Source organism: Hibiscus syriacus, unplaced genomic scaffold (assembly GCF_006381635.1).
Source record: "Hibiscus syriacus cultivar Baekdansim isolate YM2019G1 unplaced genomic scaffold, ASM638163v2 tig00111827_pilon, whole genome shotgun sequence".
Classification (NCBI taxonomy): domain Eukaryota; kingdom Viridiplantae; phylum Streptophyta; class Magnoliopsida; order Malvales; family Malvaceae; genus Hibiscus; species Hibiscus syriacus.
Window position 1 is genome coordinate 82,162 of NW_024063189.1, and position 26,287 is coordinate 108,448.

A 26,287-nucleotide genomic window follows, 5' to 3' on the forward strand; every position below is an offset into this window, starting at 1 on the left:
TTGACATTGTTGTTTGGGTCTCCCCTTATACTTGTTACTAGTCGTGGTGTTAGACTTAGTAGACCCACGATTTTTGTACTATTGCTTGTCCGAGTCCTGATTAGTGTTGTAGCGTGTGAAGTTGACCCCTATTGGGAATCTTGAGGAGTCATCAAGGCGAGACTCAGCATCAATGAGGATTGATACCACATTGTCGAGAGCAAACGATTCTCTGCTCGCAGTAATTGTAGTAACTATTGGTTCATACTGGACTGGAAGTCCATTAAGAATTGTGGCGATGTGATCAATGTCTGAGATGGGATTGCCACACGTGGCTAAAAGATCACAAATTTCTTTAATGGCCATGGTGTAATCTCTCATAGATTGAGAGCCTTTCTTCATTGATCTAAGGCGACAATGTAAAGCCATTATTTTTGTGGTGGATAACGTTGAATAAAGTCTGGTAATGGCATTCTAGACAGCAGCTGTAGATTCAGCACCAACCAATTGAGGAAGAATGTTGGTGCTAATAGTGGAAAGAAGCCAATAAGCCAAGGAACTATCTTGCTTGACATACCGTCGATAGGCTGGATTAACAACCTGCTCACCAGCATCATTAAGCGATAGCTTTGCTGGAACCACCATGGAAGTATTAAAGAAGCATCAACAAACAGAACTCAAAGAGTATTGAGATGTTATTCAAGACTGATTTGCATATACATTGATTGAGCAGCTATTTAAAGACTATGGCTCAAGTTTGTTACAACCGATTAACTACTTAACCACCTCTAACCACTACATAACCGAATGTGGTTTAACAGTAATAATGTGAGTGATTAATAATATGATGAATAACGATACTTGTGTGATAAGCATAAAAATATTATTATGAGAGGTTTCATAAGACTTATGCCTTTGTTTAACATTCAAGAAACGACAAAGACACTTGAGTTATTTATATATGATGATCATTTATTTTGTTTAATAGTTTATTTGTATACTATAAAGGAATAAGCTAATCGGGTATACATTCTTGATGCATATTGACCCATGCCTCACTTGAGGTACTTGGTTATCAAGGGGGCATTGGATGTTCATTTTTTATGTGTGATTGATTCAGGTTTTATCTAAAGTACCAATATTAATAGGCTAAAGGAGAGTGAGTCTCACGATGCACATGTGAGTATGGACTATATCATAATTTCTTGTTGTGTGTTGTGATAGGTGTTCGAGCTACGTGACTCGAACCTCATTCTTAATGTTTTATTGTGTGGATATGCATTGGATAGATGACATTTTATCTTTGATTATACTCGTCAACATACTTATTTTATGAATGCATATAGTGTAGTAGAATTATTTGTGTGGTGTTAAGCTTGTTAACTCAACATTCGAAATGTACCTGTGTTTATAAGTTACACTTTTTTGTGGAGTACTGCAATAGGACAACGATGTTATCAAATGAGTCTCAACATGAGTACCAGATTGCAATGACGATAACTTAGTGAGCATATAGATGTTATAGTTCGTAACCGAGTAAAGTTGTAATATCTTATTTATACATTTATATATTGGATTTTCAAACAAGGAGCAGAACTTTTATAAAATGTTATGTTTTTATATCTTATATAATTATTTTAAAAAGCTGAATGTATGGTTTCAAATGAAAAAAATTAATCACTTTGAAGATTTCGCGTGATACTCAAGTTTTTGAGATTAGAGTGATACATAATCCACCTTCCACCACGAACATGCTATTAATGTAGTATTAGTTAGGTTGAGATTAGAGTGATACATTTATTTTAATACAAAAGATGATTAAAGGAACATCGAAATTAAGATTTCTTAAGCTTCATGTGCTTCGAATTTGTCTCTAGAAAGTGGACCTTCGACGAGAAAACTAAAACCAAGGGTTTCTTGGTGAATGCAACGCAAACTTGAATTGAGATATCTCCATTTGCACCTTGAATTGCCATGTATGGTTGAAAAGAGAAAGTAGTTCTCCCAAAATAAAAATCAGAGTCACCTGCATGGGCAGTTAATTGGTTAAGGATGACTATAATCAAATCAAAATCAAGATCCATATCCTTTCGTACATCTCGTCCCAATTTAGATAAATTTCAGGTTAAAAAAATATAAATTATCTGCTTATCGAACGAGTGGATCGCTAGTTGATTTTTTTTTCTTTTCTTATTTTCACTTTTCGATTTCCTGCTACTTTGTGGCCACTCCATAAACGTCGTTGATTTTTAACATGTAATGGGTTCTGCACACATCTAATAAAATTAAAATAAACAATTTAAATAAAATTAATTGTTGATTGACCCTACACAATCTCATATCAAGAACAAAGAAATAGTTATTAAATTGGAAAAAAAAAATATATAATATTAGAAAATTAAACATTATTAAGGATATTTAACCCATTGGAATCTTCATACGTAAACCTTTGCTCATTTTCTAGTTGAATATAAATTGATCCAAAAATTATACATAAGAAATAGTCCACTGCGTTCCAAAGTTTGGATCAAGAATTGAAGGCCCAATAAAACGGGACATTGGGCCAAAATGTTGTCTTTCAGATGAAATTCAGTTGGATTATTCTTATTTTATTTATTAAATTAGTATAATTTTAATTTTTTATATCAAAATTCAATGTAATTACAATATAATTTTTAATTTTTAAAATAATTATAATAATAAAGTGGAAATAATCATAAAGTGAGTCTATCACGAATTTAATTCTAAAAGATATATAATTAAAACCTATCTATACATGTTACTTCGAATTAATTGATCGAACTAAATTAGTTTGGTAAAAATGACCGACCATCGAATTAATTCGAATGGGAAAAAATTATTTTTCTCTTACAATATTTAGCTAACGGTTTATTCGATTTAAAATCGGTTAATTAACTGAATTAATCGAAAATATTAAATATTAAATATATATAATATTTATATTTTAAGTTAAAACACATTAAGAATTCGAACCAAATTATTTTTTTAAGCATACTATACCTATTAAATTATTAAGAACTGCTTAATTTTAACTTAAATAAAAAACCTTCAATTAAACTTAAATTAATCTAACTAAAACAAATTAACCTAACTTTATTTGATTTGATTAATATTTTCAAATAATTTAGTTCGACTAATAGTTAAAGAAAAAATTCAGTTAATTCAACGATAGTTTATTTAGCCATTTGAATACCTATACGTTGCACTCAAATGCTAGCATATTTGTTTTTTTAATTTAGATTACACATAGATTAAGTATAAGATAATGGAACCAACGTTAAGTTTTGTTATTATTATTATTTTGATTAGTTTGATATAATTCTAAGATAGTATTTATTCAGAACTTTTGTTAATAATTGACAATACACACATTTTATAGATATAACTGTTTGAATTTGAGATTTTTAGAGAGAATAATACTTGACACCAATTTCCGTCTAGATGTTTTTAATAATTTATTTTATAATTATTATTTTTATTATTAATATTATTATTACATATATATTAATTTTATTTTATAGTTTACATCAAATCGACCCACAAGCAATAGATTGGCCCATCAACCAATCGACCCAACAACTTAAAACCAAATCAAACCTAACCTAAACCTAAAACGAAACCCTAGATCGAGCCACTCTCGCTACCATCATCACCGATGAAGTCGTGCCACTACCACCTCATCTGAAGTCACTCCCCGTAAAATCAACCAAAATCATGACAAATCAATAAAACAAACAAAAATCTAACAAATCAACCACTCCTCGAAAAATCCTGAGAGCCACCCTTCTTCCCCTATCACCATAGCTCTACCAAACCATCACCCTCACCAATTTTAAATGATTAGATCAGAGATTCAAAAAAAATCAACAAAAAAGTCGAGAGCACGGACAAAAACAACCGCAATTAGAATAAAAAAAGAATGAGAGAACACGAACAACAATAGTAGTAATCAAGAAAAAAAAGATGAAATAACAAAAGAGAGAAGCATACCGTTAGATCTTCGACGGCAGTAGCTCTGGTGATCAGACAATAGATCCGAACGGTGAAGAGATGCACATATGTGAATGGACCAACCTACTTTAAAACGTAGTCGATCCAACGGTCGGATGAGGAGATCAGAGAGTGGAAAAATCAAATGGTTTTTGACTGATTCGTGAAGCTCGGGGTTGATTTTCCACAAACCAAGATCGGATCTAAGCTTCTGGTGTCGAGATGAACCTTCCCTTGAATTTTGTCGTTGAATGGCCACTAGAGAACGAAGGAGGACGACGACGGAAATTGATTGTCTCTTTCCCGGTGAAGCACTATAGCATTCTCTCCCCTTCTGTTTATAAAAGGGTTAACTTCATGGTTAGTCACTTATCTTTTAGTTTTGTACACTTTTGATCATTGATTTCAAGATTCATAAGATATGGTCACTTACGTTTATATTTAAACAAGATTTGTTCACCCAGAGCTAACAACCGTTAACAACAGTTAAATATTTTGATATATTCACATATTTGGTCCCTGTTATTTACATATTCTCTCAATTTAGTCATACTTTTAATAAATTAAAATAAATTATATGTTTTTAAATGAAAATGAAAATAAAATATTTTTAAATTAAGTTAATAGTAAAATATAATTAATAAGTTAATATAAAAATATTTTAAGTTAATATATATAAAATTATATTATATATAATTAGGGTCATGGGTACTCGGTTCATATTTTTTTTTAAATTATATTATTTTCTAAAAAAATTATATCTAAAATTCTAAAATTTAGAATTTAGAATTCTATAATATATATAATCCACACATAAAGTTCAAAAATTCAAATTTCATAATTGAAATTATTAAAATTTAAAATAAAGAAATATAATTAAATTTCAAATGTTTTGAAGTTAAAATAAATATTTTTAAAAAAAAATTAGAATGTTAATGTGAAATAATTTAAGAAATTAATAATTTAGAACGTCATGGTGTCTAAATTTAAGACATTAGGATTTTAGAATGTTAGAGTGAAATAATTTGAGGATTATGAATAAAAATGAAAATATAAAATAAAAATGAAAATATATAATAAATCGGGTATCGGGTCAAAGGGTACCTAGTTAACCAACATTTTTTGACCCATGCTCGACCCAGAAACTTGGTCGGGTACTCGACCTGAAAAATTGATTATTTTTATTATAAATACTCGATGTTTTTTTAACTGGGTCGACAGGTCATCTCAATCGATTCGAGTTTTTTAGAACAACTTTACTGACATGACATGTGGCATCGTTCAATTGGGTGATTAAATTTATTTTAATTTATTAAAAGTATGACTAAATTAAGAGAATATGTAATAACATGGATAAAATGTGTGATTATATAAAAACATTTAAATGAGGCTAACGAAAGTTAACTCAGGGTGCATTTTAATTAAATAAAAATAAAAGTGACTATATCTTATGTATTTTGAAATTAGTGACCAAAAGTGGACAAGACTGAAAGATAAGTGATCAACCGTGTAGTTAATCCTTTTTAAAACTAGAAAAAAAAATGAGCGCCTTTAATTCCTTTTGGTGATTTGTACGTGTACAAGCATTTAATATAGATAAAATCGTCTCAGTGACCAAAAATGTCTTATAATATACGATTTTAACCAACTTTTTCTGGATTTGCCAAAATGACCAACAAAATCGCAATGCGAAATAAAAATCGCAACGCGATCTTCAGAATCGCAAATCAGTTCCCAGAATCGCAACGCGATTATGAATAATCGCAATGCGATAGTACAAATTCGCATTGCGATTTTCCATAATCGCAACGCGAACATATAAATCGCAACGCGATTCAGACTATCGCAACGAGTATCCGTAAATCGCAACGACAATACGTAAAATCACAACGCGTATCTGTAAATCGCAACGAGAATACGTAAATCGCAACGCATATCTGTAAATCGCAACGAGAATACGTAAATCGCAATGCGTATCCGTAAATCGCAACGACAATACGTAAAATCGCAATGCGTATCCGTAAATCGCAACGCGATTTTTAAAGCTCCATTATAATCGCTACGCGTATTTTATTTTCAAATTCCAAACACGAATATTAATTATCAAAACACTGAACCGTCCACAGTATATCCCGTAATCGTAACTCATAACCTAAAACCTAAAAAAATCACAACTCAGTCCCATCTCCATCTCTCACTCTCTACGGCGAAATCCGTCCCCATCTCCGAAGATTTCCGTCCCCATCTCCGGCAAAATCCCTCACAACCATTCACGGTCAGAAATCCCTCACAATCATTTAGAAATGGAAAATCAACCTCCGAGGGTTAGTTTTTTTAATTATTTTTATTTTAAAATTTTTGCATTATTTTAGGTTTTTTATATTGAAATGATGATAAGTTTACTGGTAATTTCAATAATAGATTAACCATTTCACTTAGATTTCTTATTAAATTCATTCGATTGCTGCCAATACTGCTAAACTGTTTAGTCTTTAACCCTGTGAAGTTAGTATTTGTCTTTGTTTTGTCTTTTGGTTGAAGTAATGCAATCCATTAAAGTTTCAATTTGCAGAAGAAGAATAGTTTTTAAACTTAAAATCGCAACATGAAAATGAAAATCGCAACACGAAAATGACTATCGCAACGAGAGAAATGAAAATCGCAACGAGAGAAATGAAAATCGCAACGCGAAATGAAAATCGCAACGCGAAACCAAAATCGCATTGCGATTTTCATTTCGCGTTGCGATTATCTCGTTGCGATAGTCATTTCCGCGTTGCGATTTTCATTCTCTCGTTGCGATTTTCATTTCAACCAAAAGACAAAACAGTGTTGCAATTTTTAGTTTCAAGAATAAACTACTACTCTTTATGTTTATTGTTTTTGGTATATCTTCACAGTGTAGTTTTTGGTATATCTAACTTGGTATGTTTATTGTTTTTGTAGAATTTTTTTTCGGCTTCATTGACATTAAGGAATAAAGTTAGCCTAGCCACTACAATTGCTTCGAAGCTTTCACCTGCACAAAGAAAATTGTTTGAGGAAACCTGCTTCGGGCCATGGCTGAGAGTACAGCATCCGGGTGGAGATGCTAATTTAACCCATTTGTGGCTTCAGACCATGACTAGCGATCTACCCGACAGTATACAACGTAGTGAGGAAGAGATATGGTTTCATTTTCCACCGGCGTATACTTGTTTTGGGCGGAAGGAGTTCTGCTTAATCACTGGTCTACGATTCGGACACGATGATGTAGGTCGGTACACTCGTCATATCACCCGCCCATCATGGTTATCTCGGGTTTTTCCTGATGAGTCAATAGAGAAGCCGAACTTACACGTCGAAGACCTAAAGAAATTGTTTAATAAGAAAGATGGTTTTACTCGGATGAACGACGTCGATATTGTCCGAGTATGCATTCTAGTACTTTTATATGCCGGCATTTTAGCCAGAGAGGCCAGACAACCTATTCCTCAGGAGCTAATATTATTGGTAGAGGACCTAAATGCATGGAATCTGTTTCCGTGGGGTTCGTATATATGGAAAGCTACCTGGACTAACTTGTCGTCTGCCTTTGATGACCGCAAAAGTTTGCGTGGCGATGGGTCGAAATACACTTTGTCAGGCTTTGTTTGGGCCTTTAAGGTAAGAATTTCTATATAATGTTTTCAAAATTATAATTAATTATTTAACAATTACTAATGTTTGTTATTATATTGTTTGTAGATTTGGATATTCGAGGCTTTCCCCAGCATGCGGACATATGCATTAAAAACTTCAAATGATATTCCTAGGGCTATTTCCTGGAAGAGGAAACGTCTGTTGGATTGGGAAGACTTAATACCATATGCGACAATAAATAATGTAAGTTAACACATATACTATCATATATAAACAAGTTATTAATAGTAGACGTTTAACTTTGTTTGAGTTTTTATATTTTTAGGAGGTCAACACTCCATTACAGAGACTGACACCCACGGAGGCTGAGCTTGCCACTGATTGGTGGCAAGCTAGTCAGCGTTTTTTTGATGGCACGAATGATGAGCAGCCTCCACTTCCTCCACTTCGAGAGCCATCACCTCACCCAGAGCCATCCCCTGATTGAACCGACTATACACCTCTATAACGAGAGCCATCACCTATCCCGTCACATCATCGAGCTTCTTCTCCACCATCACCTCATGATAGGCGACCGAAAAAGATGCCACGACTTCTATCTCCCTGTTCTCCACCTCCACCTCCACGGGATGAGTCAAGGGAGTTACGTGATGAGGTCAATGCCTTGCGTGAGGAGATCGGTACTCTACGCGATAACGATAGTGCATGGCGTGTGGAGGTGTCTATTTTACGTGGTGAGGTTGCCGCTCTACGTGAGATGGTAGTATCGTTGCAGAATGAGGTTCATACTCTACGCAATGAGGTAAGTTTAAGATTTTCCATATTTAACTTGATGATAAATTTACTCGTAATTTCACTTAGATTAACCATTTTACTTAGATTGCTTAGTAAATTTATTCGGTTGCTGCCAATACTGCTAAACTGTTTATTCTTTAACACTGTGAAGTTAGTATTTGTCTTTGTTTTCACTTTTTAAATATCATGTCTGTTTATTTACTGGTTTTTGTATTTAATTATTTAGCGGCCCGATAAGGTGGATGCTTTACGTCGGGTTTTTTCTTGCACGACGGAGTTCACGCATCAGACGGCGTGCACGTGCTATTAAGTCTCCGTACACCCCAATAGTGCGAAGACACCACAAGAAGAAGCCCGACTCGCCTGTCATCCCTCAAGAGTCCACTCCTATCGTTGAAGAAGCCCCTATCATTCCTCGAGAGTCCCCTCCCACCGTTCAAGAGGCCACTGTCATCGTTGAAGAGGTCCCTCCCACCATTCAAGAGCCCGATTCACATGGCGTCATATATAAGATTCTTGAGAAACCCTCTGACGTGCCGGACATGATGGATGAGAGTTGGCTCTCGTATGAGTTACCGGCCAGTACCATTCCGGTATCTGAAGTGGAGAGGAGACAACTACCGGACACAATTCTGGATAACACCCTTTGGGCTAAGACCGCAGTTGATTTTTATCTACATGAGCAGAGCCAGGGGTGTTTCACTGACATATGCAAGATCAATGATGATATCTATTTGTTGCTTGATCGGTCTTGGTGGGGCGTATTATTAGGGGTCGAAGACAATGGCTATTTCGATGGAGGGGTAAGTCTTATATTTTTCTTATATTTCAATTCGATTATTTTTTTTTAAATTTGTGTAAGTCACTAATATATGTCTTTTTTTGTAAAACAGCATATCGATGCGTGGGTGTCACGTCTTCTAATAATTAGGAAACTTAAGAAAAATAAAAGAAATACACGATATACAATTATGCTGACATCTTTTAACGCCGTTCACTTGAAGAATCAACGAGATGAATCATTTGCGTTGGGCAATGGACAAGCTAAACTTTATCCTGCATGGTGGGAGGTCGATAAGGTTAATATTTATTTTAGATTGAGTTTAAAGGTATTCATAAATAAGTGCGCAAATGAATGAATTATTACTTATGATTACAGGTGTTTATCCCTGTTTTAGAAAGTAAACATTGGCTTCTCGTCGAGCTTCAGCTCCCATCCCTTAAGGTAATAGTATATGACAGCATGATAAATTACATATCATTGGCTGATTTAAGAGATATTATTAAGGGATGGAGCTCTCATTTGGCTAAATTCTTGGATGCGATAAATTATTGGACTCGTTCTGGAAACAAGAAGCCAAAGAAGCTCAATATTATAGTTAGCAGAGACGAGACCGCACCACAACAAACGAAGGAAGCCAGAGGGGATTTTGGTCCTCTGGTATGCATGTGCTTGGAGCGTTTGACGACAGGAAGTACACATTTTCTACCTCCCACCGATAGAGATAGAGGTGGAGTAGGCTTGTGGTTTCGCCATTTAATGGCTAAAGCGATATATGCGAGATGCTGCCTACCTGCATCTGCGTTATGAAAGTGTCCATAAACAATTTGTAAGTCAAATGCAAGTGTTGTTAAACATATTTACTCTTTTTTGTTTGAAAATGTTTGGTTAAGTAGCTAGAATTCAATAATTTGTTGTTTGTAGGTTTTAGATGTGTAGAAAGTGTTGTTGATTCAATGTTTGGTTTCTGCAGGTTAATCCTGAAGTGAGCTGCGTGAAATGGATGTATGGGTGCAAAAGTTGATTTCATTATTATTTTTTGATTGTTTAATTGATTTGTAAAAGATGATTTGTAAATGTTGATTTGTTTAATTGATGTGTACATAATATTTGTGCTTGTTTAATTGATTGAAATGTAATAGTTGATTTGTTGATTTCAATCTGCATTATGTTGAATGCAAAACAGACTATCGCAACGCGGAAATGAAAATCGCAATGCGAAATGAAAATCGCAACGCGAAACTTTTATTTCGCATTGCGATTTTCATTTCGCATTGCGATTCCTCGTTGCGATAGTCATTTCCGCATTGCGATAGTCAATTCCGCATTGTGATAGTTAAATGAATGTCTAATAAGTGATAACAACTGAACTTATCATAGCAATGTTCAAACTCAAGTTACTAATACATGCCTAACTGAAAATGTTAAAAGTTCACACATAATATACACATAATACAATGTTTGCATTTAAAAATACCTAAGTTAACAGTCCCAAAAGGTGAAGCCGGTTGTGATTGGGATTTTGATGAGGATCCATATTTTGGTAGAGGAAAATATGAAAATCACAATGCGAAATGAAAATCGCAATGCGAAATGAAAATTTCGCGTTGCGATTTTCATTTTTGCATTGCGATTCACTCGTTGCGATTTTCATTTTGCATTGCGATTTTCATTTCGCATTGCGATTTTCATTTCATATTGCGATTCTCTCGTTGCGATAGTCATTTTCGCGTTGCGATAGTCAATTCCGCATTACGATAGTCAAATGAATGTCTAATAAGTGATAACAACTGAACTTATCATAGCAATGTTCAAACTCAAGTTACTAATACATGCCTAACTGAAAATGTTAAAAGTTCACACATAATATACACATAATACAACGTTTGCATTTAAAAATACCTAAGTTAACAGTCCCAAAAGGTGAAGCCGGTTGTGATTGGGATTTTGATGAGGATCCATATTTTGGTAGAGGAAAAGATGATTGTGATGGCACTGGTGATCCACATGTCAACCTTGTATGTCCACTTTCCTTGCACCGACTACATGTCGATCTCTTCTTCTCTTCACCCTTAGACGGTATACGATCATGACTTTTTGGTCGGCCAGGTAGCCTTCTGTCCATGGCTGGTAAAAAAACTGTTTGTAAGTCATCTGGTATGTCCCACTCAGAAGGATGTGGAATAGGGTAGACAATCTCGCCATAAGTCTGTCGATATACTTCTGTAGTGTAGCAATCCATAGCGTATGCGCTTGAATCATCTTGGTTTAGATGAAGAGAAACTTTTATAACATGGCCACACGGATAACCAGATATTTTCCATTTCATACAACTACACGTCTTTGCATTTAGATCGACAAGCCCATTTAAGTTATTATCCAGTACTTCAAAAAAAGTGTTTGAACATGGTTCAACTCTCCATGACGTTGACTTCACAACACGTTTCGTTATCTTTTTTTCTGTCCATGGTGTAACACGATGTTCCAATGTTCCTGTAAATTTAAATAAATAATACTTAGTAAAATATATGATAAGTTACGAATTTAAAGAAATAATACCTGCATGGTTTCTTTTCTTGTAGTACCACTGTTGAATAGAGGCTCGAAAAAACTCCATTAACATAGTAATGGGTAATTTCCGGGAATGACGACTTAGAGCGTTGATTGATTCTGCACTATTAGACGTCATGAAACCATATCTTGCTCCAAGTTGATGTACTCTTGACCATCTTTCAAACCCGACATCTTCTAGTGTTTGAGCACACTGAGGCAAAACACGTCTTAAACAATTTATATGCTTATTAAAATCCACTTCCCGATAAGCTTTTACAGCCTTCCAGTATGTCCATTTGTGATTTTTTATACCAGCAGACCTTGATTTTAGATATCTATACAAATAAACACCACAAAGTCCATGAAAATCATCTAGGGAAACACCTTCTAATAGCGTTGTCAATTGAGTTTTCCCTATCGGATATGATTGTCAGATTGCTAATAGGACCTATGCAATCCCTAAGATGCCCCATAAACCATGTCAATGAATCAGAGGTTTCAAATTTGCCAACCCCATAAGCTATTGGCAGTATCCCATTGTTAGCATCCATGGCTACTGCTAATAAGTTTACTCCAAGGTATCGACCTTTTAAATGTGCTCCGTCAACTATAATAACTGGGCGCATGCAATTAATAAACGAACGAATCTACAAAATCATATACACAAGAAATATAATCATTTAAATGTGAAATGCATGTAACTAACAAAAATGAGTCAACAAAATTATATTGATTTACTAACCGCAGCACCAATGGTGATAAACAGCAACTCAAAGCGTCCATCTCTATCTGTTTTGATATAAGTTACCGACCCAGGATTTTTCAGCTTTAAATTGTGACAATGAGCCGGCAGTTGGGCAAACGATGCTTCTGGCGACCCCCTCAACAATTCCAAGGCATAACATTTGGCTCTCCAAGCTTGAGAATATGAGATACTAATCTTGAACCGAGCATTCATGTCAGTCATAATTTCATGTCCCCGATATACCCTACCATTCAAAAACATTAACTCAGCCAGAAAACCACCCAACACCTTTTTGTTTGCCTGTCTATGGTGAGGAAAAACTTGGGTTCTTGAACATGTATGTTTATCAATAAAAGTCCTAACTTGAAACATTTCACAATCTTTTATCCTCTTTGCAATCATACGCCACATACAGTTTTTGTCAATCATACACCTTGTTTCAAAACGATCTTTGCTTGATTTGTTAACTTTTAGTTGATAGCCATCTTCCACACATTTTGTATACAAAGCTATCTTTAAGTCTTCCTTTGTATCAAAACAATCATCTTTCTTGATACGAATAATTTTTATGTAACAATCAACTGCTATCTTTACCAACTCTTCTTTCGGTATCTGAAGTAATTCTGGCATATTCCAGTTATACTCCCGTGGCATTTTCTTCGGGGACTTTTATTTGGGGATTTCTTCTTCAGTGTTATATGAATTACAGAATGGATGTTCAACATGTTCATTTACAGTCGTAACTTCCTCCTCATTATCGTCAACAACATCTTCCTCGGCAACAGCTGTTTCATCATCAAAATTCGGGTATTGACCAATATCAAAATTATTACACGCAGGGTTTGTTTCTTCTTCTGAAAAATCATCAAAATCCGAGTATTGACCAAGATCAAAGTCCGGGTATTGACCAAGATCAAATTTCGAATACTGGCTAGTACTCACAATTTTTTCTGTTGGCTCATCATCGTCTAACTGGTCAATACGAAAACCGGAATTTGGTGCTGAAAGTTTATTGGGATTTGGATTAGGGAAAGGTTGTGGGTTTTGAGATTGTGTTTGGTATTGGAAATGTGGTGAAACAATATTTGTTTGGTGATGAAATTGTGGTGGAACCATTAAATTTTGAGCACCATAAACTGGGGTTGAAAAACTTAGTTGATTACTACCCGTTACTGACCCAACTTCACTACTTCTAGGTTCAACAACATGCAATGTAACATCATCACTTGAAACAGTAATGTAAGCAATGAATCGTTCAACATCTTCATTGTCGGTTAATAAATAAACTTTACCATTTCTCTGATAAGATAGCCTAAATCCACTTAGGGGCTCTAAATTCAATTTATTTGCAACACGTAACATTAGAGTTTCATAAGTTAACTTTTTTAATGACAGTTTTAGTTGAAGATTCATGGGTAAAGGCATATATTGTAAAACAGCATGAACATTCTCCCATGACCCTCCAAAACACAAATCTATCCAAACATGATCAACATTAGATGATTTCATTATTGTAAATTAATTTACTAAACAAACGAGCTGCGAAACTAAAACCTGTTGCCGTATGGGGAAGGATGTCGTTGGATATAGGAACGGATGTCGCCGGAGAGAGTGATAGATGGAGATGGAATGAGTTGCGATTTAGGGATTTAGGTTATGAGTTGCTGCTGCTGCGTAGTTATATACCCAAAACATTTGTGTTGCAAAATTAAAACCTATTGCGAATTCAGAAATCGAGTTGCGAATTTGAAATTCAGTATTGCGATAGTCAGAATCTCGTTGCGATTTACAGATTCGCGTTGCGATTTACGGATACGCGTTGCGATTTTACGTATTGTCGTTGCGATTTACGGATACGCATTGCGATTTACGTATTCTCGTTGCAATTTACAGATACGCGTTGCGATTTACGTATTCTCGTTGCGATTTATGGATACGCGTTGTGATTTTACGTATTGTCGTTGCGATTTACGGATACGCGTTGCGATTTTACGGATACTCGTTGCGATAGTCAGAATCGCGTTGTGATTTATATGTTCGCGTTGCGATTTTCATATTCGCGTTGCGATTATGGAAAATCGCAATGCAAATTTGTACTATCGCATTGTGATTCTTCATAATCGCGTTTCGATTCTGGGAACTGATTTGCGATTATGGAGATCGCGTTGCAATTTTTATTTCGCATTGCGATTTTGTTGGTCATTTTGGCAAATCCAAAAAAAGTTGGTTAAAATCGTATATTATAAGACATTTTTGGTCACTGAGGCAATTTTCTCTTTAATATATTGGTCTTATTGTGCATAAAACCATTCTAGTTCTGAATGAAGCTTTATTTGATTTCTTTTATTGGATTATTGCATTTTGGTCCCTTGTGTATGCCTTTGTATGAGAATACGATGTTTATGCTTGAGGTCTTAAATCATGCTTTTGTTCATTTTGGTCACTACCTTTTAAGTCTAATATGTGAGATTGTATGGATTTATGACATATTAATCCTTACAATTTTTCACTAATCTAATTTAGTCACTTTGTTAATGTTTATTGTTTCTTTCATGTTTGACTACTGTGTTTTTATTTTTGATTAGTATAATCAATGCTTTACTTGTATACTTATACATTTATATTTTGTGTATATATATATATATATATATATATATATTATACTATTCATTATATTTATACACTATAATGTCATGTATATTAATAAACTTTATTTTCATACTACATTTATTCAATGAATGTATATATTTAATTAATATATTTTGACCATTATATATATATATATATATATATTACCATTTTATTTATTTATTTTAATTTATAAAATGCTTGTATGTCAGCATAGATTAGAAATATATCTTGCTTGAATATTTTCAAGAACATCTATCGTAGAATGGGTGTGAAAAGCACCACTCAATAAGATAAGTACAATTTGAAGACATTTGAATTAAAGGAAAACTTGAAATAAATCAAGCCATTTTTTTTTTGTAATTCAAAACAAATTAATCAATGTTCAATAAAACAGGTCATATTTTAAATTTTGACTTGAATTTGCAAGTTCCACTATCACAACAACATATAAGTGATTAGGTTGGCGTTGTGGGGGTTCTTACCCTTCCCCACTCGTAACCGAGTCTTGAATCATTTAAATTGAATTTTTGGTAAACGCAAACCAATTTTTATCTTTAAAATGTTTTTTTCTTAAAATTGTTTTAAAAAATATTTTTAGGTATTCGACCTATCTAAAACAAAGGTCGATGACGAATCCAAATCAAATCAAATTACTCCAAATTTTAATTTTATAAAAAATCTCATTTTCCCAAAATAAATTCATAATTAATTTTAAATTTAAATTTTCAAAAAAAAAATATGGTTATGACAGCTTGACGATTCCACTGAGGACTATTTAGAGTGTTAGACATGTACTCGTTTATATGTTGTTGTAGGGGTCGAAATAGTGAGCTCGAGTCCTTAATTAACATATAATTCTTTTTATTGAACATTGATTAATTTATTATGTATTCTTTATGTAAGTAGTTGTACTAATGCTTGAACTCATGTTTTTAGCTTCATTGATTTTCCCTTTTCGAAGGTGCTTCTATCTTTGTTTTGTTTCATGTCAAAGGTTTGTAAGTTCCTCCTCACACACGCCACGTGAACTGGCATGACATAAACTATATACCCAAGCTTCGTCCCAATTAAGTAGGGGTGAACACTATGCTTTCATGGTGAATTTATTCCCCATATGAGCTATAGCGATTAACCTCTAGGATACACACATTATACCTCCATGGGACTTTATTTCCTCATATGAGTATAGGGAAGTGGATCCCCACGAATTAAACTTGTTCCATTTGAAGCCTATAATGGGAGAAGATAAAGGGTTTGACAGCATAAGGGGGCACCAACATCAAGAACAATTCGAGTACACTTTTCCCTAGACCCGAAACCATGCATATAGTGAACCATAGAATGGTCACCCTAGGTAAAGCCATGTCGAACCTCTATCTATCAGTAGGTACCAAAATAAGTACACATAAAAGAGGAGCGTACTCTAACCTTTTCTCTTTACTTTAAAGTTGTAGGATATATTTACTCTTTCCGAATAAAAGCATGTGAACTAGATACCATGTGTCTAGGACTTACTTCTCAAAATAAAACATGTTGGATAGAAAGCATGTCTAGGTAGGATTACTATTTAATAAGAGCATGTTTGATATCATGATTGGGTAAGTGTTGTATTCATTTTTAAATAGCACTTTTTTCTTCATCGGTTATCTCACTTGTACTAACTCATTTCTTCTTATTTTTTGTGTCACTTTTCACTTTTTTGAATTGGATCATTGTTGAACCAACTTAACTCATTTTTTCTTATTTTTTGTATCAATTTTCATTTTTTTGCATTGGATCATTGTTGAACCAACTTTTGATTTTGATAGAACATGAACTTTTAAATGATTTAAGTTGTTAAAATTTACATTTCACAATTTTATAAATAATTTGTCATAAACAAATTTAAAATATTTTTAAGTGTGAAAAATAATCATAAGTGTTCTTGAGTAATTTCACAAATTATATGTATTATTCTAATGCTCAAAACACTTGTATTTTATCCAAAACCCCTCCAAGTGTCGAGACAATATACTAAAATCCTAGAAGGCTTTAAAGTCTCAAGACCATGGTCCTAATATCGAGATTGGTTGTTGAGTATTGATTCTCATTCAAACAATATCAATACAAAGGGTTCAACGACTATAAATTTGACCCTTAGGATGCTTGGTCTCGATACCAACATCCCGACATCGATACCAAATGTGTAGGTGAGCATTAAATGCTCAAAATTAATGATTACAACGACTCAAATCAATCCCCAACGGCTTTAAACGGATATATTGATGTTAGAAGACATAAAAAGGACTAAGATTTAAATTGAGAATAAGAATAAATTCAATTGCAAGATCAAACCAACATCAATAGAGTTTTAGAGAAAAATTTGTCAAATTCTTTGTGACTCACTTGTGAACTGCATTGTTAAATTTGCTCAAGTGTGATTTTTGGTGAGTGCTTAATTTTTGCAAACACACTTGCCTTTGTGAGGATTTTCTTTTGTTTGCTAAATTTGTAATTACTCTTTGGTAGAGTTTGTATTCATTGTTTTGGGGTATAAACCTTGAAGAGTTTTTAAGGTTACACATTGTCCTTAAAGGTTTGCAAATCTAGTGGATTTGAGAAATCATTAGTGTGGATAATAAGATAGTGGATGTAGACTTTGTTTTAAAAAGTTGAAACAATCTAAATTCCTTGTGCAAAAATTTAATTTTTGATATTTTCCACCACAAAGTTTTTAAAGGTCAATTCACCCTCACTTGGCTATTTCAGTTGATCGATAAAGCTAACAATTGGTATCATCCGGGTCACAATCTACGGTTTAACAACTTTATGAAAATCTTAGAAAAACTCTATCAACCGATAAAGACTGCTTCAATTTCTGGCTCTTACAATGTTGAAGACTCCCAATCCATTATAAGACCACCGTACTTCAATGGTGTAAACTATTCTTATTGGAATAATATGATGATGTTGTTCATTCAAGCTACCAATTACTTGGTTCGGTATGTCATCATTAATGGTTCACCTACTCCACCAAGAAACAAGTTGGAATGGACCAACGAAGATAGGAAACTAGCTCAACTAAAAGCCAAATCCATTCACATTCTATTTTGTGCACTTAGCCCCGATGAGTATAGTGGAGTGTCCTCATGCTCAAATGCTAAAGAAATTTGGGAGGTTGAAGTCACTAATGAAGGAACAATTCAAGTCAAAAGGTCTAAGATTGACATTCTCACTCTCAATTATGAGAACTTCAAGATGAATTCCAATGAAGACATAAAGACGATGTATAATCAGTTTACCTCAATAATCAACGATTTGAAAAACTTTGGGAAAGTTTATCCCAATGAAGAAGTAGTGGGAAAGATGCTTGACTCATTGCCTACATCTTGGGAAGGCAAAACAACCGTCATCGAAGAAGCAAAGGATTTGGAGTTGTACACCATCAATTATTCACCTACTCCACCAAAGAAGAAAGGATCAAGCAAGACAAAGAAGAAGGATTTTGTGGCTACATGGAGTGATGAAGGCGTCACTGATGAGGAAGAGGATGAAGTAGCCAATATTTGCCTCATGGCCATCCAAGAAGATTCAAAGGTATCTTCTAACTCATCTAATGTAAATTATTATACATTTGATGAGTTCCAAGATGTCTATGACGAATTAGTTTTAGAATGTGAAGTCATGATCTCAAAACACAAAAAGATTCATTCAAAGCTAAAAATTGAAAATAACTCACTTTCTAAGACTAATAGTAAGCTTGAAAGCCAAATTAATGATTTGCAAGAAAAATTAAATGTTTCTGATAAAAAGAATTTAGACTTGCAAAACTTACTTTCCAAAATTCATGAGGATAATCAAAGGAAAATTGACGATCTTAAGAAAGAAAAGACTAATTTTGAAAAAAAAATTATAAAAAATATTTGAAAGAGTAGATTGCTCCAAAACAAATTTTTGTCAAAACTGACTTTTACAATAGACATGCTTATTCCCCTAAATTTTATAAAGGAAAAATTTGTTAAGAGTATATGGTCATTAAAGGACTCATTGATACCGAAAATTTATACATCCTATCTCCATGGATACCTAAGGGGACTAGATTGTTCAAACTAACATGAATGGACCAAAATGATTTGGGTGCTAGAAATTGCATAATTGTTTATTGTAGGTGTGTTGGAGCTATGGTGAGCAAAGTCAAGCTATTTTGGAGCTCCAAAAACACACTAAGGAAGAAAACTTGAATAAAGGAGACTTAACCAATCAAACTTACTTCAAGTGGTAAATTGTTTCAATTTCATGCAATTTTGTATTTTTATGTGATTATATTTATTTTTGTGCTTGATTGTATGTTCCCTCCTAGTGCCCTATTACATTTAGTTAGGGGGAGTTAATATTGCAAGAATTGAATTTTTGGGGCCTTATATGCTTAACTTGATATCTTATGGCCTTAATTTTTTTTGGTATGTTTTGGACCTTTTGATATATAAAATAATTTCTTCAAATATCCATAATATACACTTTAGTAAATTACCTAGCAAAAACATTAAATTTATTATCAAATCTTTATTTATAGTACATAAATAAGTTTCTAGTGCATCCTGTAGTCTTAAAATCATTAGGTGCTTATTCCAGAATGCTTTGAGGGTTCAAAATGTCAATTTTGGTATTTTTAGGCTATTGGTATCGAGATCGGTCCATCGGTATCGAGATTGAAATTCTAGTAGCCAAAATCGTTATCGATACACTTTACAGTATCAATACCCTTGAGAGAGTCTCGAGGCCGTCTGTCTCGGTATCAAGACTGGGGGCCCTGTACGCATGAAAAACTATTTTTCATATAAAAAATTCCCAAAACTTTATCTTTTTATTCAAACTCTAACTGACCAAACTCAAAACTCTCTCAATATTCCTTATTAGAACTCATTTTCACTCAAACTTTCACTCAAATTCTTCATCCTTACTTTGTATCAAATGGATTTGCATCAAGGGACTCATCAAATTCCATCATTTTCATAAAAAATTAGAGGTATTTTTTAATGAACTAATTTACAAAAAATTTCAAATTTGTTTATTTTTAATGGTTCAAATTATGTTTTATGTTGTTTCTTACTTCTAAAATGGATTGCACTTCCTTTGAACATATTTCCATTACATTAGAAACATATTTTGTTTAAAATCTTTCAAAATGTTTCAACATATATGGTTTCAAAATTTGTATTAAATATGCAAAAATTTGTTCAACTGGGTTGAGTATTAGATATATTTTTGCATGTTACTCTTGTAGGAAGTTAACCCATTCATCATTTTTTTTAAACCCTTGTTTTAGGATTATCCACCAAGTGTTCGACAAAATTTCTAAAAGAGTTCTCTATTAACATTAGCATCTTGTCCAATATGCCTCCTAGAACGAACCTAAAGCATCTTGGGACTAGTGGCACTATCGAACAAGGTCAATCCTTAAATATCACTAGTTTTGAAAATGCTTGCTTCAAAAAATATATTTTTGTCAATTTTAATTTAGGGTAAATTACGTACATGGTCACTAATGTTTGAATAAGTTTTCGTTTTCACCACTAATATTTCAAAAGTCATAAAATAATCATTAATGTTATCGTTTATTACAAATTGATTACTCAACATTAACAATTGTTAATGTAGGTGATGAAAAGCTGTGTTAACTGCTGATTCGGTCACTAACGAATTTTCTCAACCCGTAAGCCAAATTGGTGGTGGTTTTATACCCGAAATCCTTGTAGGCTAATGTGACATTGGCATGCGTGAAGGGCACATTGTCGTTTCTGGGCATCGTGATCACGTGTTTCTTGGTTTTTGTGTGGAGTAATCCTTCCAAGATCAATACCAATCGGCCGACGGGGACTGTGGAGGTGTTTCCTAGATTGTAAACTCTCAATTGAACCAGACTTTTCTTCTTTTCGCCGCTTTCGGTGCTTTTCTCCATCGAGTCTAACGCCTTCAAACATCCTTTAACTACGATGTCGATGTAGGTGAAGTCACGCGCCACCTCTTTTTGGTCGGACATTTTGTAGATGTCTATGGGTTTGCCTTGGAGGACATCTTTTGTGAAAAAGAAATACGCCACGTCGGGTCTTCCCCATGGACCGTAAACGATGAATAATCTAACTCTAATGAGAGAGAGTATGTAGACGTGGTTATAAGTGTGAGTGAATTCCTCGTTGGCTTTCTTTGTGGTGGCGTAAAGACTAGTCGATTGATTTATACAGTTGCATTCAGATAATGGATTCTCGATGTTGAGTCCGTAAATTGAGCTTGACAAAGCTTAGACAACGGTGAGTTGTGGATTCACCGACTTGGAAAATTTGAGTGTTCGATCTCACGTACGACTGTGGGTTTTGCAGGGGTAATGAACGTTGGCCTGCGCTGCCAGGTGAAGGATATGAGTGAACGGAACGACGTCAAAGAGCTTCGTCAACAATGCCTCGTCATTCAAATCTCATTCAACGATGAAAATTTGGTGCTTGCTGAAAAGATTCTGCCTCGTTCGTTTCAAAGAAGAATCATAATAGTCATTAAAATTATCCAAGCTGAGAACCTCATTGTCGTATTTCTTCAAAGAGAAGGAGATAGAAGAGAAGCGTAGGTCAAAATAATGGTTAAACGATGTCAAATAAGCAATAAACACACCATGTCAGTTTTTTGTCACCCACAGTAACGACTGTTAATGTCAAGTGACCAATTTGTAACAAACAATAATATTAGTGACCAGTTTATGACTTTTGAAACATAATGGTGAAAACGAAAACTTACTCAAACATTAATGATTATTTGCGTAGTTTACCATTTAATTTATTTAATAAATAGTTCTAAGTAACGAAATGAATTTTTTTATAAAAAAAAACTGAGTCATTTTGGTAATTCGAATATAAGACATAAAATTTCTAAGATGTTTTTAATCAAATTTGAAGTATCCCAAAAGGGACATGTTTACCTTGAAGCCTTCGTTAAATTATCATAAAATTATTTTTTAACCCTATTCATAACAATAAAAGATCCTATCAATAAGATAGAAGCAATAGAGGCATATACGATCAAGTTTGTTGGGCCAAATAGAAAAGGATGCTAAGTTAATATAATGAAAGTGAATGGCGGATGGAGGGTTCTCTAGTCCTTGCATTCTTTCCTTAGGATTTTTAACTTATTAGTTGTAAAAGGTTTTTGTTTACGTAATAATAGAATCAAACGTCAGTATTTCTGGGGCTGGGATTCGTAAATCCGAAGCCGGTTTCTCCAAAACTTGCTCCTGTTTCTTTCCCATTCATCTTCTTTCCTATAAAATATAGCAGACATCAAAGCCCCATTCTTCATCTCTCTCACACCACTTGCTTTATTTCTTAATCTCTCTCACTGTCAATTCCTTTCATTTCTAGCTATTTCTAGGTGAGTTCATCAGCCCCCTTCAATGGCAATGGCAAAAGAAAACGATGAGTTTCAGAAAGGAGTAAAACATCTTCTGGAGAATGGAGTTAGAAAACTTCCAAATATGTATATATTGCCTATATCAGATCGACCCAATGTGGATAAAGAGCAGCCAATTATGGCTAAATCTGGTCTTAAATCGTCCATAATCGATTTTGCTGAATTACAAGGCCCAAACCGGTCCCATGTCCTTAACTCCCTCTCCTTGGCTTGTGAAGAATATGGGTTTTTTCAGGTGGTAAATCATGGAATCCCCATCCATGTTATAAGAAGAATAGTTGACGTTAGCACCAGTTTCTTCGGGCTCCCACACGAGGAACGATCAAAGTACATGTCTTCCGACATGGCATCACCTGTTCGATATGGAACAAGCTGGAACCAGAACAAAGATGATGTCTTCTATTGGAGAGATTTCTTGAAGCTTGTCTGCCATCCTTTATCAGATGTTCTCCCTCATTGGCCTTCTTCCCCCATGGAATTCAGGTACAGATAAAACAACCATTTTGTTTTGGGGATTATAATAATATTCGGAAACTTTAAGCTTCCTTTATACGATTATTTTAATAGGGACTGGGCGGCTACCTACGTAAAAGAAACCAAGTACTTGTTTCTACGAATAATGGAGGCCATTCTAGAGACCCTAGGCTTGTGGGGTGCCAATAAAGATGATGGGATACTAAAGCAATTGGATGATGGAAGCCAGCTAATGGTGGTTAATTTTTATCCTCCATGCCCTGAACCTGACCTTACATTAGGGATGCCACCCCACTCAGATTATGGATTCTTAACCCTTCTTCTCCAAGATGATGTTCAAGGTTTACAGGTTCAATACAAAGGACAATGGATCACTGTTGAACCAATCGACAATTCTTTTTTTGTTAACGTTGGTGATCACCTTGAGGTGAGTCATAAATTCATTTTAATTTTGATTTTGGTTTTCTTTTTATAATTTTGTTGATTATAAGAGTAATATCTGTTTAGAATCTTTTTAAATATAACTATTTGAATCTAAAATATTTAAAGAACATAATACTCCTTTTTGTTTTCTTATTGTTGTTATTATTATCAGATATTTAGCAATGGGAGATACAAAAGTGCGTTGCATAGGGTGTTTGTGAATCCGATTAAGCCACGGCTATCGGTGGCGTCATTGCATAGTTTGCCTTTCTATTGCATGGTTAGACCGTCCCCCAAACTAATCGACGACGCTAATCCAAGGCGCTACAAAGATACAGATTTCGCCACTTTTCTTGAATACATCTCAACTTGTGAGCCCAAGGAAAAAAACTTCTTGGAGTCCAGGAAATTGACCTCAAACAATATATCAAACTGAACCTTGAAATTGGATATGTTTTTGAGTTTCTATTTTGCTTAACAGCAATAATCTACTTCGTATCATCTTTTTGGGAACAAAGTAAATCTGAGTTGGAAAATATCAAAATTCGAATTTAGAATATTTTTAAATACTCTTTTTCAAAATGAATGTATGATTAAATATGATAATTTAAATTGGGTGTATATTTGACTCGAATCTGATGATTTTGATCTATTTCTTATAAGATTGATTTTTTTAGAAGTTCATATTTAGACCTCGTTAGATTAGATTGAGTTTAGGATGAAAAATACTTGTTCCAACCTAAAATAATAGTATAATAACCCCTTAAATATTTATGGATAATTATAATAATATCATCCTATCTGTATCTTTTCTAATTAGATCCTTATTTACCAAATAAAATTTAAAAATTTATATATATATATATATATATATATACATATTTGTGTCAGGTAAGATTATATCAAATGCAAATTTTACCTAAAAACTCAGATAAAATTTATGAAATTTTCTTAAAGTTGAGTCAGATAACAAATAGGGGATTATGACACTTGAGTTAGACGTGGATGCAGCGGTGTAACTAACATTATAGGTTGAGCATGAGTTTAACTCTTTTTTGTATTATGTTAATTAAAATATTTTAATATAATTGTCAATATAAATTATATATAAAAATATTATATTAATAAAAATTATAAATTCTTAAAATTTATTTGTTCACATAAAAATTTAATATATATATATATATATATATATCAATAATAATATTATCTAAAATTGTGTCTAAATTTTTATTTTTAAAGATAAAAATTTATAAATTTACATAATAAATATAGATTTCTAATAAAACTATAAATATAAATTAAATTGAAAAATATTTTTAGAAAAACTTATCTTCAATTGAAATGAAATTAAAAATCAAATACTTAATAACTTGATTGAGATGAACATGTTAAAAGAATACAAACAAACATTAAAAAATATATAACTTTTATATTTAAAATTAGAAATAACAAAGTGAAATGTATTTTCATTTATTTTAAAAAGGATAATACAAAAAGTGGATGTGAACTTGTAATAAATTATATTTAAATTGTTTCTAAATTTTAAAGTAACAAGTATATTTTTTAGATAATCAAATCTAATAATTTATTATACACATTTTTAAGGAACCAAATTTAATATATATATTAATTTTAGGAAAACTGCATGTTTAATACCTAAATTATTGCTTGTATTCTATTTTAATATGTAAACTTTACTTTTATAAAATCATACCTAACGATTAGTTTATGTTTCAATTTGGTACCCTACCGTTAAAATATTAATAAAAATTATTGATGTGTTATTTTTTTTAAAGTTTTTTCAATGATGATGTGGTATTACCTTACGGTGACATGTCAACATCATCCTTAAGTTTTTAACGACGATTACAAAATTGAAACTTAAACTAAACGTTAAGCATAGTTTTGAAAAAAAAATAAAGTTTGGATACCAAAATGAAACAAAAATGACAGTTTAGGTACTAAATGTATAATTTATCCTTTAATTTTTAATTTTTTTGGGGGCATGCTCCCAATAGTATTTTTTTTCGTTGTATGGATGGACCAAAAACTCAATCTTACTCGATCAATGCCCACCCATAGTTTAAATTATATAAAATTTGTATTAATTGTTTTATTTCTCCTTGGGTCAACTCTTTTTCATTAAGGCCACGTTTCAAAGACAACCAAGACAAACGGGCAGTTGGACGAGCCTATAATATCAAAAGTGTAATATATTTCGATGTACTGTATTCTGAAGGCAAAGACAATGAGAAAGATTACTTAATCAGCTCAATTCTCTTATTTTCTTTATTAAATCAGACCCAAATTTACGAAAAATGCATTAACGAATGTTTATACGTAACAAGTATTCTATTAAGAAAATGAAAGCTTAAGATAAGGAGCATCCATAGTCATAGAAATAGTATTAACTTTGGAAACATTGGCCGATTTAGTAGCCTAATTCTAAGCTCTTCCTACAATAAAGAAGACTTGAATTCAAATCCTCTTTTGCCTGAAAAGATATTAATTCTAGAATATTTTTAATTTAATACATTATTTTTATTAAATTTCCAAATTTCAATTAATCTATTGTATGCATAATTATTGACTGAGTTATATAATGAGCCAACACTATCAATTTAGTTGAAAAAGATAAAAGAATACCCTCTTTTATCAATAGTAATTGATATTAAAATAACAAACTCATTCTTTTTATCCTTGTAATTAATATTATTATAACTGATTTATTGAGTGGCGTTAATGGTAAAGATGAGTGTTATTTTTATAGAGGGTTCGGGTCAATCAATTATGTTTGCAGAGTGTGTGAATGCATTTTTAATAGACTAAAAAAATCT

The 26,287-nt window shown here is 33.1% G+C and overlaps 1 protein-coding gene across 1 annotated transcript; it reads left to right on the top strand.

Moving 5' to 3' along the window:
• Positions 1-17,924: 17,924 nt before the first annotated feature.
• Positions 17,925-23,883, top strand: LOC120171256 (feruloyl CoA ortho-hydroxylase 2-like). The gene is made up of 5 exons (XM_039178991.1): positions 17,925-18,692; positions 21,502-21,613; positions 22,517-23,033; positions 23,118-23,451; positions 23,620-23,883. The coding sequence occupies exons 1-5, from the start codon at positions 17,925-17,927 to the stop codon at positions 23,881-23,883; spliced, it is 1,995 nt and encodes a 664-aa protein (XP_039034922.1).
• Positions 23,884-26,287: the final 2,404 nt, after the last annotated feature.

Coding starts and splice junctions, on each gene's coding strand:
- LOC120171256 (XM_039178991.1), top strand. CDS start 17,925: ATGAAAATCTTAGAAAAACTCTATCAACCGATAAAGACTGCTTCAATT. Junction 18,693..21,501: donor CCATCCAAGAAGATTCAAAG/GTATCTTCTAAC, acceptor CTGCGCTGCCAG/GTGAAGGATATGAGTGAACG. Junction 23,452..23,619: donor ACGTTGGTGATCACCTTGAG/GTGAGTCATAAA, acceptor TATTATTATCAG/ATATTTAGCAATGGGAGATA.